Here is a 15,683-nt window from a genome sequence, read left to right on the forward strand (position 1 = left end):
TTATTATTTTTGGGTAAAAATAGTAGTCATTTTAAGAACAAATGAGAAGCATGACCTCTATTATTGTCACGAACATCAACAAAGGGCATCGTAATATTTCCCTTCACACAACGGCCCATTGCCAAAAGAGACTAATAGGCCTCAAAATTTACAAGTAGATAAAAAATGGGACCGGCTACATTTGGGTTTTAGAAAATCTTTTGGTGATACTCTGGAGCCCATTTGATTTGCTTGTTGAAACGTCGTTTAGTGTATCAAAGGCCAAGGTCCGAAAACTTTTGCAGGAACTGGCCCTCCAAACAAATATATATATATATATATATATATATATATATAAAGGGTTAATTGCACTTTATCCCCTTTAAGTATGGGTCATTTCTCAATTTACCCCCCAATGTTTATTTTTTCACAGTTTACCCCCTTCGTCAGTCTAACTCAGCAATTGCACTGTTAAAAACTTCAAGATGCCGAAATTGCCATTGGAAGGGAGCCGTTTGTTTTGGCTGACTAAAATGTTCCTTAATGAGTTATAAAAATGGGTGTCTGATGCTTTTTAGCCAATTTTTTTTGTCTTTCATGCTTCCATCCAGTTGCAGCCTATTTTTTCTCTTTCATTTCAACAGATCCAATAGCTCCTAAAATTTTTCTTTGTTAACCAAAAATATCATAAAAATGTCACAAAGTGCTTCAAATAACATTGAAAGATCACCCTAAAAAAATGTGTGGATGTGGTAAAGAGGCACCATTGTGCACCTCTTGGGCACTTGAAAATCCGGGAAGAAGATTTTACTGCTGCTCAAATTACAATATAAGAATTTTCCATTAATAATCTGTTATTATTGTCTTTAATTTTGCTCTATACATGAATAAGTCAAAAAGAGTTTTAGACAGCTATATTTTCTTTTTATTCAGAACCGTCATGCATGCGGGCACTTTTCATGGGTAGATAGAGGAGAGAGAAAAGATGGAGGAAAAAGTGGCTGATAGAGAAGAAAGAAAAGATGACCGACAATGATTCCCTACCTTTTGTCTTCCGAATTTCTTTTTTTTTTTTTGTCCCATGTGCCAGATGGAGGGAAATTTCCCTCATCCATTATTCCAGGGTAATTTTAGAAACTTTTCTTTATCCCTTTTATAAATCTAGAGATATGGATATTTTGTTCATTATTTTCTTAAGGATATTACTATCTTTTTATTATTCTGTTTATCTTTATTAGGGTTGACTGTTAGTCTTTGGGGCAAACTGTGAAAAAATAAACATTGAAGGATAAATTAAGAAATGACCCATAAGTAAAGCGGATAAAGTGCGATTAACCCATATATAAAGAATGTTAGAATGTTCAATCACGCTTGTATAATTGTTTCTGTAAGTTCAGACCGCTAGTGGAACAAATTAGCGGTCATTGTTTACTCGTAGGGGCATTTAAAAATCATCTTAGGTGCGACTTGTGACCCAACTTGCTTCTTACCTATCTATATTAATTTTTTTAAATAGCTTTCACGGCTACCGGGCTTGAAGTTTCTGTGGAAAATTCAATCACCCAGACAAAGTTTTAAGTATGTAACTATCTGAGTAATTTGATTATGACCATCAAGGCAAATAATTTCCCCGTAAAGAAGTACGCACCAGTTTGTCATAGATTAATTTCGTTTTGCATCTTTCAACTATACGCGAATTCATATTTGGTTTATAAACTTTAAAACGGGAAAATTTAGTTGTTAAAGTATAAAATATATTTCACTTTAATTTTTAAAATATAATATCCATCTCGCTTAAGTATTTATACTATAGAAATTAAAATATATCCCACTTTATGAACTAAATTTATACTATAGAAATTAAAGTGGGATAGATTTTATTTAAATAAGACAAATTTTATACTCTTGAAATTAAAGTTTCAAACTCTTAGCTTAAGAACCAAAATAAAAATTTAGGTATAATTGAAGAGGACAAAGTGAAATTAATACAATTTGTTATACAGTAAACCATTTAGCTCTGTCTAACACCTTAAGATCCAGCTTACTTCCCATATGGAAAAATCCTTGTACTCGCGTATCTTTATGGCAAAGTCCCATTCACTTTTTTATTTATCTATTTTTGTCGTGTTTTGGTTGTGTGTGTGTGTGCTGGGGGGGGGGGGGGAGTGTTCAAGATAAGTAGGTACATCAAATCATCACCATTGCCAAGAAATGGTTCCCCACTCCTGCTGTCTTTAGCACTGGAATTAACTTAAAGAACGCCTAGCTTTTGAAAGTTGAAGCATCTACGATATGTGTGTAATTACATGGAATAGCATGCATGTAAGATAAGCCATTGTTGAATTATGGGTGTTTCTTGGTTGATGTCATGGTTTGAAAATCGATCCGCTGCTAAAATTTTTAAGACACGAACCAATTTATCAAGCACCTGACCGCAACAGTTCTCTCAAGGAGATCTAAGAAGAAAATGCCGAATTCATGATCATCTCGACCTCATCAAATTGACACTTGAAGTTCAAGGTCACTCGTCAACTTGGGAAAACCTTTATTTTTTTTCTTTTTAATTATTTTAAAGGCCTCAACTAGATCGAAATCATATAGATTTCCTTTTCTTTTTTTTTTTTTTTGGGTAAAAGAAAGTTTGGATGGTTTCTTTTGTTATTCGTGCACCACCAATAGGGGTGCAAACGAGTCGAGTCGAGTTTTGGTCTAATCGAGTTGAGTCTCCAATTTATTTTATGAAACTCGAACCCGATTTCAAACTCGACGAGCTCAAAATATCAAGTTCAAGCTCAAGCTCGACTTAAATTCGAGTTGAACTTGAGTTTAAAAAATTTAAAAATAAGAAATATTTTATTTTTAAAAAATAAAAAGTAAGAAATATTTTATTTTTAAAAAATAAAAAATAAAAATTTTATTTTTAAAATAAAATAATATAATTTTTAACAAATAATAAAATATTAGAAATATATATGTAATTTTACTATTAAAATAAATAAATAAATAAATAAATAAATAAATAAATATATATATATATATATATAATCTAGCTCGCAAGTGGGTTTAATGTTTTTGACCTCGAGTTCAACTTAATATTGACCGAACTCGAGTCGAACTCGTATTCGAGCCTCTCGCGATCGATTCGCGAGCGATTCGATTCATGAATAGCCCTAGACTACGATGCAATCTGCACCATTTCTCCTGCTGTAGTCGTGTAGGTAGGAATTTTTTGTTTCGTTTCGTTCGAGCCAGAGAGAGAGAGAAGATTAAATTGTGCTGAAATGTAAATAAATCTGCATCATCGAGTATTATTGTTTTGTACCCCGATGGCTTCAAACTTGTTATGATATTTATTGCTGCGAAAGAATTTTGAAATTCCTGATAGCTACGCAGAAATAGACATTTGAATCCCCATGTGCAAGTCTGACTCTGTCACAACACCCTTAAAACCTCAATAGAAATCGTCAGAGAGCTCGCTAGTTGTTGAACTGTTCCAGTAAAACGCAACTCACAAAACCCGTCTTCATAAAAGACCAGTTATTGCACAGACGGCGACGGCCATAAATCCACGCCCAACTATCAATCCCGAATCAGCAATGGTTCCTTTTCACGTACTTAAAAGACCTGTTCTGTACCGCTTGCACCCACCAAATTCTCTGAGGTACAAAACAGAAATCCCAATAGTCTAGAATTGCCTCAAAAGAATGAAAACTTGTCTCTGTTAACCATATTAACCATAAAAAGAATCACATTTGTTGGCTAACATCAATTCCCTCCATATATAGCTAATTCTCGATATCTATGGAGGACCCTTTAAGTGAAAAACAATTTTTTTTTTTTTTGAAAAAAAGGAGGAGTTATGTTCGATCAATTATCCTTGCAGAGAATGTAAAAAGCGCATTGAAAAACAATTGCAGGGAAAAGTGTGCTGCATGAGCAGTTACCGTGTAATCTGCAAGAACCTTCGGTACCAACTGTGCCTACATGTTTTAGCGGCTACCGAGTTTAGGGTTAGAGAATTTCTTGAATCAAGAACATATAGGGGTACGTGATAGGGTTTTGGTGTTGAGGGTTGGACACTACTATACCTTGCACATGTTCCTTGGCATTAGATATCATAATACAAAGTGTAAAGACGAAGGATGAGAAAATGTAGCCAACGATTTAAAATATGATACGGTACCTTATATAAAAATTTTAAGCTACTGGATCCATGCATCCATGCAACAATACTTTATTCCATTGATTCTCTTCGGGCAGCGATCTTTCTGGTGGTTTACAATAGACAAGATTGGGATGTATATATATATATATATATACATAAATATAGCAAGGTGTTGTCCAGAAAATTACGACAAATTGCCAATCTTAAATTAAATTATAGTCCATTTACTCATTACTATCCAATTCGATGTGATTAACTGTCAGTAAGTTTTTTTTTTTTTTTTTTAAGGTCAGCAACTGTCAGTTTTTAAAGCAAATAGCCTAATACCCCATAGAGAACTTAACATTCTCCACGTTGCTTCCATCTTTCTTTCGCACTTGTGAACCAAAATGGTGCACTCGAGCCAGAAGATGACGAATAAACAAAATCAAATTAATATGCGAGGTGCGTACATGAGGAGGATTAAAATACGTAAAAGTATCTTTAAAAAAGCAAAAAAAAAAAAAAAAGAAGTAAACTAAAAATGTTCCATTCGCACCAAATAATAATAGTCCTGATTACAATTCGATCCGATGAGCAAATTCTTTTGATTTTGATGACCAATTAGAAACTAGATAAATTTAGTTTAAGCATCCGTGGGCAACTGAATAGAATTTTAGTACGTCAAGTAGTTGTCTCAGGGCCAGGAAAGTTTTCAGATTTGAGGATGCACGGGTTTGATCCATGGACTGATCCCTGGAAGGATCATATCCAATACAATCTGCCTTAAGAAATATATGATTTTAAGTATATTCGGTATTCGCTTCGCTCCACAGCCGCACGAAGCATTTGCATATCATTGAAAGGGGAGCGAACATAGACCACCACGATTAGCAAGTTGAAATTGTCATTGCAACATAATCATAAAACTACAAAGGGAAGAGCTTCTACTGATCAACTAGATCAATTCAACTTCTTGAACTAGCTAGAACAGTTAACATTTGTTTCTAGTATTAGTTAAAAGCAGTCTATTTATTTCACAGCTGGTGGATCACCTAGCCTGAGCTCCAGATCTATGTCCTCAATTGAGCTGGCCCCGGACATCTTCATCCTTAACATCTCATATTGGAAAGGAAATCTATCACTTGAACACGGTTTGTGGTACACCGGAAATGATGCATTACTTCTAAGTCTCTTGGAGTTAATTGCCATCTCTTCATTATGAACAGAACTTCCCTGTGTGTTATGGGAATTAATTCCCACAGATAAATTTGTTTCGACAGCAGCATGATCACGACGATCCAGCACAAGAAGTTCTTCTTTCCTTGCACCTTTTCTAATTCCATTTCTGGAATCTGGAGAAGATAAATAAGGAAACAGTCGCTGTTGCTCCTTTGTGATAGAAGAAGAAAAAGGAGAGGCGTAAGCTTCTTCACTGGAAGTCTCTTGAGAAATTACGGTGGCCGAAGCCCTAGAGACAGATGAAAAAGGCGAGGAGGAATCGCCAGCTTGAAGTGACTGTTGGATTTCGGGAGCGGAGGAGGGAGTTTGATCACTGCAAAGAGATTGCTTAAGTCTAGCTCTATCCCTCCTGTGGACGTTCATATGACCACCTAGTGCTTGAGCTGACCTAAACTCTCTTCTACAAAAAGTGCAGGAATATGATCTTGGAGGCCATACAAATCCTCCAAGAGGACCAGCAGCATCTTCGGCAAAAGCTTGTTCTTCCCATGATGATGATGATGTGTTGAATGAACCCATGGATGATTGAAAGCGTGAATTCAACAGTTGTTTGCTTTTCATCCACATCATATACTGCATGTCTTGCTCCAGAATAGAAGTTCTTGATCAACCGTATATTATGGGCTTAGTTTGCTGTGGGATTACCAGAGAATGGAGATGGAAGACTACTTTTGAGATGGAGTGGGGAAGGAAACAGGTAGTCGTATATAAATGGAGCTAGAAGGAGTAGGAGGAAAGGCATTTCTAGGTCCAAATTGAATGCATGAAAGCAACTAAAGAATCTACGAGGAGAGTGAAAAAGTCATGTTCTATCAGTAACTGGTTTTGGAAGGTATAGGAGGAACAGCTCTCTTTGGAATTTTGGATCCTTCAGTGTGGTTATACCATTGGCTTTTCCTGATTTTCTACACAATTATTTTGTCTGTTTTATAATGACTTTTTTAGCAAGTCCTTTGCTTTGAGGGTCCGACATGGGTCAGCTAGTGCAACTGTCGTATAATTCAAGTTCATGCAGTATAATATCAATTAAAAACCTTCTAATTAGTTGATGGATGTTTACAGGTGCAATTGATCATCTAGAGTCTTTGAACTCATATATTGGTTAACTTCTCTGACATTAGAAAGACAAAACCAATTAACCGGTCAGTCGTGCACTCAAATGGATTTTTATAAGAAATGGGAAGAAATCCATTTGTGAGCGCCATCTATAAGAGACAAAGAATGGAAAGTAATTACAATGTGTTCGTTCATACATGTATGTGATTTTCTCCAAGACCCAAACATCCACGACACTAATCATTTGACTAATTACGAGTCCAAATGCTTGGATCATTCAATTGATTGTGCTCGGTGCATGTGTGAATAAACAAATGAAAAAACAGATAGTTACGATAGGTTGAGCCTCATCTGCTCTCTTGAATTTACTATCCCTTTTATTTGTGTAGTGAATGTCCATAGAATCTTTCGAGTCCTTCCTTCGAGATCACGTCAATTTAAAAGTCAAATAACGAATTAAGAAAAATGCATCTAGCTAGGAGTATAAGACTATGATATGTGCGCATACATGCAATATCTCACAAATTACTTGCTAATATTTCCTATGTCTCTTTAGTAATGCATAATTTTGGTAATGCTTGCATTATCATGATGGATCTATCATCCATGGCTGCCTCTTCCTTCCCTTTCGCCAGAACAAGAAAAGGAAAAACAATTCAGGATGTAATTGAATTCTTTTTTGCTCTTTTTAGTTCCAAAAAAGTGCATTTTGTATGTGCTCATGATAACAAAGGCAAATAGCTTGCAACATATCTATGAGGACATGAGGAAATCTCTCAGTATCCGCTGACATGAAAGCCAAGATCAGTGTAATGACTGGCCTGCCTGAATTCTTAGGGCGCACAAAAGTTGCTGATGCACCTTATATAATTACCTTATCATTAGAGTAAAGCAGAGAACACTGGAACTAATTCTTGGTTCTGTAGTAGCATAAGGGTTGTTTCTTTGGTCTGATATTTGGTAGCATTATTGTAGGGCTCTATGTTGCTTCTGTAGCTTCTTCAACTTCCACACTTATCTGATTGTGGGGCTATATAAATTACTACCGTGAACGTATCCACCATATTACAATATTAATGTTAAGGCTATTAAAGTCTTGAAAACAACTTGCAGAAAATGATTCTTTTCGCTCAAAGTTAGAAGCAACCTTCAATTCCAAAACCTTATAAAATTTTATGGGAGGAGACAAGCAGCAGCTGCGTAATTAATTCAATCATTGACTACCAAAGACTGACTCTTTAGTTATTTATGGAGAAAACATATATATATATATATAAAGCTCTCCAAAATTGTCTGACCTCTGTAGATTTTATCAACGTCTTTATTCGCAACTTGTTGTGAAAGCGAAGGAGAGAAAAAAGAGAATGGTTTGATTAGTAGACAAGAACAAAATGACCAAGAAACGCTTTTGAGGAGAATTATTAACTGAGTAAATTAAATATACTAAGATAACTTCTTAATTTGCTGTGATCTTGCCGACTGATTAATAAACTAAGACCGGGCAAAGGTTGATGCAACATCACGTACATATATATGACATGACACTCTCGTTAAGATGTTAGGTTCAATAATTAAATTCTGATCAAGGTAACTAAAAGCTGATTGAAATATGTTTAATTGGAGTACTTGTTTTGTATGTATATTCTTTACGATGTCAGCAAAATAAAACTGTTCCAAAGTGCATGATTCTTCGTTCCTCCTGATGCATTCATGGGCATATTCACACACACAGTGGGACAATACATATTCCACAACCAACAACAAGCAGACCAATTTCAAAATTCACATGCACTCATTTCTCTTTCGCTTAAATGATTGAGGAGTACTGCTTTGTTTACATATTATGGACGACTGAATTATTTGCTACTACTATACCATTTGGATAATCTGGAGAGCCATAAACTGTGCACCCCCGCCACCACCCCCCCCCACCCACAAAAAAAAAAAAAGAAAAGAAAAGTAAGCTGACATATCTGCAATATGAAACATTAGATTGTTTTGACAATATGCTTGCCTCGACTTGCAAGTAAAGAAGAAAGAAATAACCGCGTGTCTGTACAGAAATGTAAGAAGAAGACTTGGATGTGCATAAGGAATTGAATTTCTGAGGATTACAAATTGTCAACTAGCAGTAACTACGTCAAAGATAGATCAGGTATTTGATAGACTTGGAAGTGACTCAGTTATCCTCATTCGTGACGATCATATCCATATTCAAAATGGAGGGTATTTCTTTCAATTTGTCGTTTGTTTTTAGTAATATTTTTATGCTCCATCTTGTTAAGTATTCGGAAGTGGGGTCGATGATTAGGTTTGCTGTACTGTTGCCTATCATTTATTTGATCCTTTTTCTTTACGTTGTAATATTATAGTCACAACCACATCTTACAAATTGTTTCCAATTGGCAAGGATCCAAACTGGACGCATAACGGAATACTTCTGGTAGCCTTAATTAATTGAGACATTAAGTAATCACCTAATATTAGCCAATGTGGTGTCTCTTTTTGTTGCCAAAAGGTTTCATTCGCCTCCATGCATCTTAGAAGCAACTAGTGTACTTCCCATACCCATTTATGTTCATACATGGCTATAGATAAACGAGAGTCCATATACTCGTTTCTTCAAGGAAAATTGAGAAACCATAGTTTTTTTTTTTTTTTTTTCTCTCAAACTTCAACTGCAATATATTTGAGAAACCATAGTTATTTAACTTGAAAAAATGTTAACTAGTCTAGCTTCATCGAGTAGTAGTTATATTCCCAAGTCCATCTTGGCAAAAGGAGCAAAAGAAAAAGAAGAGAATTAGCGTTTAAGCGGAGGAGTAAACGGAAGAATACCCAGTCCTGCATACTGCTACATGCACAATAGTTGGTTAAATTAATTTTGGTATATATGGTGCAATTACCAGTGTGAAAGGTCAATAGAGACAGAAATCAGCTCACTTCAGACCAATCAAGGATTGCCGAATGTAAAACAAGTTATCTACACTGAGATCCTTTCAAAAAGAAAAAAGAAAAAGAAAAAAAAAGTGAGGCAAATAGTTACAGAACAGCAACATTCATTTAATCTGCGCTACGAAGCTTAATCATTCCAGAGAAAACAATAATGGTGTAATAATTATAACAATAAGCGTGCTTCACTTAGTCCAATCTAGGGTTGCAAACGAATCGAACCGCTCGCGAGCGGCTTGAATCGAAATCGAGCTCGAATTCGAGCTCAAAATATTAAACTCGTTAGCTTGTGAGCCGACTCGCGAGCTCGAGTATATATATATATATATATATATATATATATATATATATATATATAATATTTTTATTTTTTTATTTTAAGTATATATATATTTTTTATTTTCTTATTTTAATTGTAAAATTACATAAATATTCTTAATATTTTATTATTTATTAAGAAAAAAATATTATTTTATTTATTTTTTTAAAAAATAAAATGATTATTTTTTATTTTTGTCGAGCTCGAGCTCGAACTTTAAATTGTTGGCTCGTCGAGCTCGAGCTTGATAAAATTTAGTCGAGACTCGATTCGATTAGCCCAAAACTCGATTCGACTCGGTTCGTTTGCAAGCCTAGTCCAATAATGCTGGAAAAAGAAAGAAAGAGAAAAACTCATTTCGTTTTACTTTACGTGTGTAGGCCATAGAAGAAAATCCAAAAAATAATAAGCCAAACTAGAAGACATTGTTAGAATTGCCTGAAATGTCTTCTAGTTTGGCTTATTATTTACTATCATCCCGGTGGCAGGATTCAGGTGAACACTGAAAAGCGAAAAGCCGTCAGCATAAACGGAGTAATATCTTGAACTTGAATCATGCAATTAATTGCAAAACCAGGGGTGATTGTAACTCTGGACGTAGCAGTATAAATCAAACTTTAGGTGCACATGATCCCAATTTATTAATCAACGTTTAGAAGGATTCAAATTCAAGAACTCGATTCAGAGGTAAAATACAAGATTTGTATGAATCAGATGTTTTTTTGAAGTATGGATTTTGAAAGCTTTCCACGCAGTATATGACTACTACTACGTAAACAATTTAGCTGTACATTGTGGCAAAGACATGCTTTGCAACTTGATGAAATTCATTGCATCCAAAATAACCATTCATCACAACGATTTCGGGGACTAGTAGGTCTGATTTCTAATTTTTACAATTCATTTGATCTAATCTAACGTGAAAAGTAAATCCCCTCTTTCCCCTTCCGTTTCTATCTTGGGCCGGTATCTCGTGGGGCGTTTTGGGGCTACCCTAGGTCGCTGCTGCAAATACATCCTTGATACAGTACTTCTTCTCCTCCTTCCTGTTTTTCTTCTTCTTCTTTTAGGCATGAGTGCGTGGGAGGAAGGGCTAAGATGGTTGTGACCAACCCGTTGCAGTTGGAAACACTTATTCAGAAATCTAGTATTCCATCAAAAGTACGGAAAATAAAATAATTTGTCGATGATTTACCAATATAAGCATTTATGAAATGTTTGAACCTCTCTATGATTTTTTCCAATTTTGTAGCACGGGCTACGCTATTGCTTTTCTGAACTGCTATGTTGAAGTGATCTTGGTGTGTAATCCTCATTCTCTAGATTGATTGAGTATTCCAAGTGACATCAAGCACGTTGTTAAAAAAAAAGTAATAATAAAAAAGAAAGTATTCTATCCTATATATTCTATTTTCTCTTTGCAGAAGATTGGCCTAACAAATTTGTCTACTAATCTATGAAACAAGTTTTCCTAAACTTGTGGGCTCCTTCTAAATTTAAATTAAGAAAATTGTTCCCTCATATATCGCTAAATAAAATTTTTTGTCATTTACTTTTAAAATAGAAACTTTACATCTCTTACAAAATTAAATCAATAAAATTTAATTCTAATCTAGATTTTTAACCACTTTTTACCATGAATTCATTACATGAGCCACATGTGGTTATATTCTTAGAGGTGGCAAAATGGGTGATTTGGGCGGGTTTGGGTTGGGTAAAATGGGTAATGGGTATAAGTGAGTCAACTCATTTATATCCATTTAATTAGATGGGTATAAATGGGTTAGTCAAAAAATGAGTTGGGTAACTCAATTATCCATTTATAATCCATTTATTCTAATTTTTTACAAACTCATATTAATTCATTTTGCAAACTAAATTATCAATTTATACCATTTTACACCCATCATTAATTTTAAATATTTACTTATTATGCCAAATAAGTCTAATTATCAATTTTTTTCATCCTCGTGCTATGTCGCAAAATTACATATTATTTAATAATTGAACAATGAGAATCTAAAAATTTGGACTAAATAATATGAAAGTTAACATAAAAATTTAATCCAAAACTTTGAACCCCTAGAATTTTTTCGTGTATAAATTTAAAATTTCATTTTGAAAAGGTAAGAAAGGAGACTAAAATTTGTCATAAATTAGTGATGCTAAAAATGATCAAATTAATAAATTATGAGGAAATAAAGCGATAAGACAAAATCAACAAATAAATATAATAAATAAAACAAAATTAGTTAACATAAAAAATAGTTAAAAATCCTGATAAGGATTAGCAATCACTTCATTTAGCATACAAACAAAGATAAATTTTCAATAAATAGAAATAACTGATAGAACAGTGAAAGGTTACATAGCCAAAACTTCTTGCCAACCTTCAGTACCAGAATAAACAATAGCTACTTGAATTCCCACAACTAGCTACTCTATCAAGATACTTAACAAGCACAAGCTTTGTACAACTACATAGCATAGCATAAAACTCCTCCAGCTCATTGTTGGAATCTGCTAACATGAAGGTTAGTAAGTTTAGCAACTAATGGTGCAAAGTCAATACTCAGTCTTTCTCTATCTTCTTCATCTTCAGAAGCTGAAATCAAAAGTAAAGTTCAATAAGTGACTAAAGAAGTAAAATACAAGATCATGTGCACAAAAAGGTTAAGTATAACATACTTGTTACTCCATATAACCAGTCCCTAGTACATAACAAGACCTCCACATTTTCTGGTAGGAGCGAAGTACGAAATTTACCCACAATTCTACCACCAATACTGAAAGCTGATTCCGAGGCCACTATAGTGATAGGAATACTTAAAATATCCCGTGCCATCAAAGAAAGAATAGGGTACCGATTTTTGTTTTCTTTCCAAAAATTGAGAACATCCAATTCTTGAGTTGAAAGGAGTCGAGTATCATCCAAATAAGAGTCTACTTGTGACTTATTCCTCTTGTTTGCATGTTGTTGACTCTCAAATTCAGCAAAATCATCATTGTCATTGCCCAAATCACCACCAGAGCAGCCTGCTATTGATCCATCTAGCAAATCACCATCAAAAGTATTCTCATACTCCTCGAATAGTAAATAAAATTTATCCCGAACTTCCTTAGCACGTTCTTCATAATCAAAAGAATACAGCTTCTTAAGGATGGTTATGCTTCTTGCTCCACTAGTCTATAAGGATGGTTATGCTTCACAGTAGCAATACCCATCTTTTCCCGATAAATTCCTTGGTCAATTGGAGACCGTTCTTCAAAATCAGATTGTCCACGCTTAGTACAATTTGAAAGATGACGCCATAAGTTGCTTGTTCCGGTTGTTCCACCACATGCATAATCACGCTTGCACTATTTACATTGTGCTCTTTGTGAACCATCTGGTTCAACATACAATATATCAAATTCCTTCCAAATCAATGACGTGAGCTGTCTCGAACGCTTTGAAGAACCTTGGATCAACTCATCTGTATTGGTAGGCTTATGGCTTGTATAAGAACATTGTTCCTGAATGTGCTCTGACAACTTATCTGTTGGATCATGAAGGGATAGCATTTCTGTTATCTATACTACCAACTTTGTACACCTCATCTGATGTTTTCCTCTCTAAGACTCTCAGCCTTACATATAACTTGTCCTGCCCTGCCCTCTCAGACTTAATTGTGCTGACTGCACTTGCCAGTTTCAATGACTTGATAGCCAAGCCCAAGTTTCAACAACTTCCAATTTTCAGCACTTTAATAAGTTCCTTGCCACTTTGGTTTTTTAGCTTTTTGACTCTTTCTAATGGGAGAACCTTACAACAGTGATGCTGCTGCATTCAGTGCATCAGTATCAGCATCCTGCCAAGGTTGCTAGAACTAATTTAAGCCTGATCATGCAAACAAAATCAGCATCTTTCCATTTTCCAGATAACTAGGCACAAATATAACCATGTCATAACAACAAAGGCTGAGTAATACACAAGACACAAGCCACAAAATTCCATTCCACATTGTAGCTCAAACTCTAGCACTACAACAATATCGAGAACCTAAAACATATCCAAGCCAAATATACCCTTTACAAGGATATGGGTAGATTATGACATATGCCACCGTTCACATAAACCAAATTACATAGAAAAAGAGGATTTCAGGTGTATATGATCCACCTTTTTATGTGTTATGTGTGGCTTAATTGACATGAAGCAAATTTATACCAGAAACTTTCCCCTAAACAATGCATCAAATTGAACCTAAAATACTACTGTCAATGATATTATATACGAGATATTATGCTTTTCTATCATGTTAATTTTCTATGCTTTTCTATCCCGTTTCCAACAACATTTTTATTAAAAATTAAAAAAAATTACATGCCCAATAACAAGATACATGTTATAGAAAAAATTTAAAGAATATGCTACTTAACAAGATTCCTGTTATAGAAAAAGAACATGGCTGGATCCTTAGACCTCAGTTTAGCGTCATGTAAATTTTGAAAAACTATGGCCAACCAATCTTGTCCTCGTCATTGCAGATTTTGTAGCCTTCAAGAAATTGTTACCAGTAGTGCTGAACAAATTTGTTACGAATAGACTAAAAAGAAATTACTAGGCACTGGAAGTTTTCCAAATTTGCAATTACTGGGAACAATAATAACAAACAGCTTCACAGATTGCAAAGAGACGAATGCATACAAGTAAAACTTTTCCAGTAGAGTTGTCATAGAACCAGCAAAATTAAGATCCTATTCAAATATTACTACAGCCAATAAGTATGCATCCCACCACAAATTTAAGCAGGAAAGCCTTACCTGTAGACTCCACAATGCTACAGATACCACCAACTGCATCCGAGGTGCAGGATCTGCAGCAAATGCTCTGTCTCTCTCCTCCCACGTCCAAATACTATGCCAACAATTCCATCCAAACAAAATTGAAGATTGATTCTAATTCTTGTACCTCAAGCTCCCAAAGCTTTTCAACTTTTCTCACAATATTTAGATTCCTGTAAACATTAAGCAAAGAAATGCAATGGTATCAAATGAAGGGAAAAAAACTAGAGCTAAAAAATATAAGTGGCGTTTCCAGGATCTAATGGCATTAGAAAAGTTATCCATCAATCAGCTCAGGAATTGGACATGGAAGGGCAAAAACCTTCTATTAAGCAGAGACAGGGAGAAGGGAGAGGGGAATCAAACACTGGAGGAAGAGGGGGGGGAAACAGTGGGCTTGCTGGTGGGAAGGAGAAGAAGATTGACGGTGAAAAACTGAGAATACAAAGAAGTTTGGGAATGTAAGTTAAATGGGTTACCCAATTATACCCATATATAAAAATTTAATGTACCCATATTCAGTTATTAATGGGCGGGTATGGGTAAAATTAATTAAATGATTTTATTTGACACCTCTAATTCTTAGGAACAAAAAGATTAAATCCTATTTATAGTTAAACAAATAACTTGATTCATATTTATTTTTATCCCTAAAAAAGTGTGATCTAAGCTGATACTTTTCATTTTTTCCCCTAAAAAAGTGAAGTCTAATATAATATATTCATTTTTTCACTAAAAAAGTGGGATCTGACATTTTTTTTACGTAAAAAATGAATGCATACAGGTCACGTGGTATTTTCAGCTAAAAAGTTGTTGAAAACTTAAATTGGTATCAAATTTTGTTAACTTAAATTTGTAAAGGAAATAAATTTAATATTTTAAAAGTGAAAGATGAAAAAAATCATCTAATCAAATGTAAATGAGATTTTGAACGATTTTTCTTTCAAATTAAAACATATGAACCAATTTAGGCTTGTAATTGGTTTAGTATTGGGCACCGACCATGACACTGTTCATAGCTTGCACATGTCCTTCTGATCTTTTGTTTGGGCCTCAAACATTGCTTCAGTTTTTTAAAAATTTCTTGTCTCAGCCTCACCATTAGTGGACAGACCAAGAGGGGTCGAACCCTACCGTGTCTTGAATTTTTCTTTTTGGATTGGC

At 34.6% G+C, this 15,683-nt stretch overlaps 1 protein-coding gene and 1 long non-coding RNA gene across 3 annotated transcripts; both read right to left on the reverse strand.

The window, feature by feature from the left end:
* Positions 1–5,013: 5,013 nt before the first annotated feature.
* On the reverse strand, positions 5,014–6,180 carry LOC113723772 (probable transcriptional regulator RABBIT EARS). Its single transcript, XM_027246748.2, has one exon. The coding sequence runs from the start codon at positions 5,942–5,944 to the stop codon at positions 5,156–5,158; it is 789 nt and encodes a 262-aa protein (XP_027102549.1). The 5' UTR covers positions 5,945–6,180; the 3' UTR covers positions 5,014–5,155.
* A 5,777-nt stretch (positions 6,181–11,957) lies between these two features.
* LOC113725436 (uncharacterized) lies at positions 11,958–14,974 on the reverse strand. Of its 2 annotated transcripts, XR_011838846.1 has the most exons (4): positions 14,842–14,974; positions 14,499–14,692; positions 12,381–13,572; positions 11,958–12,297 (listed from the first exon to the last, which is right to left on the reverse strand). It is a non-coding gene; the product is annotated as an uncharacterized lncRNA (long non-coding RNA). The 2 variants fall into 2 exon arrangements; XR_003457336.2 differs by having other exon boundaries at positions 12,381–14,692.
* Positions 14,975–15,683: the final 709 nt, after the last annotated feature.

The sequence above is a fragment of the Coffea arabica genome, chromosome 2c, assembly GCF_036785885.1.
Source record: "Coffea arabica cultivar ET-39 chromosome 2c, Coffea Arabica ET-39 HiFi, whole genome shotgun sequence".
Taxonomy (NCBI): domain Eukaryota; kingdom Viridiplantae; phylum Streptophyta; class Magnoliopsida; order Gentianales; family Rubiaceae; genus Coffea; species Coffea arabica.

Bases quoted from the DNA above. Each gene is read 5' to 3' on its own strand.
- LOC113723772 (XM_027246748.2), bottom strand. From the start codon at position 5,944: ATGCAGTATATGATGTGGATGAAAAGCAAACAACTGTTGAATTCACGC.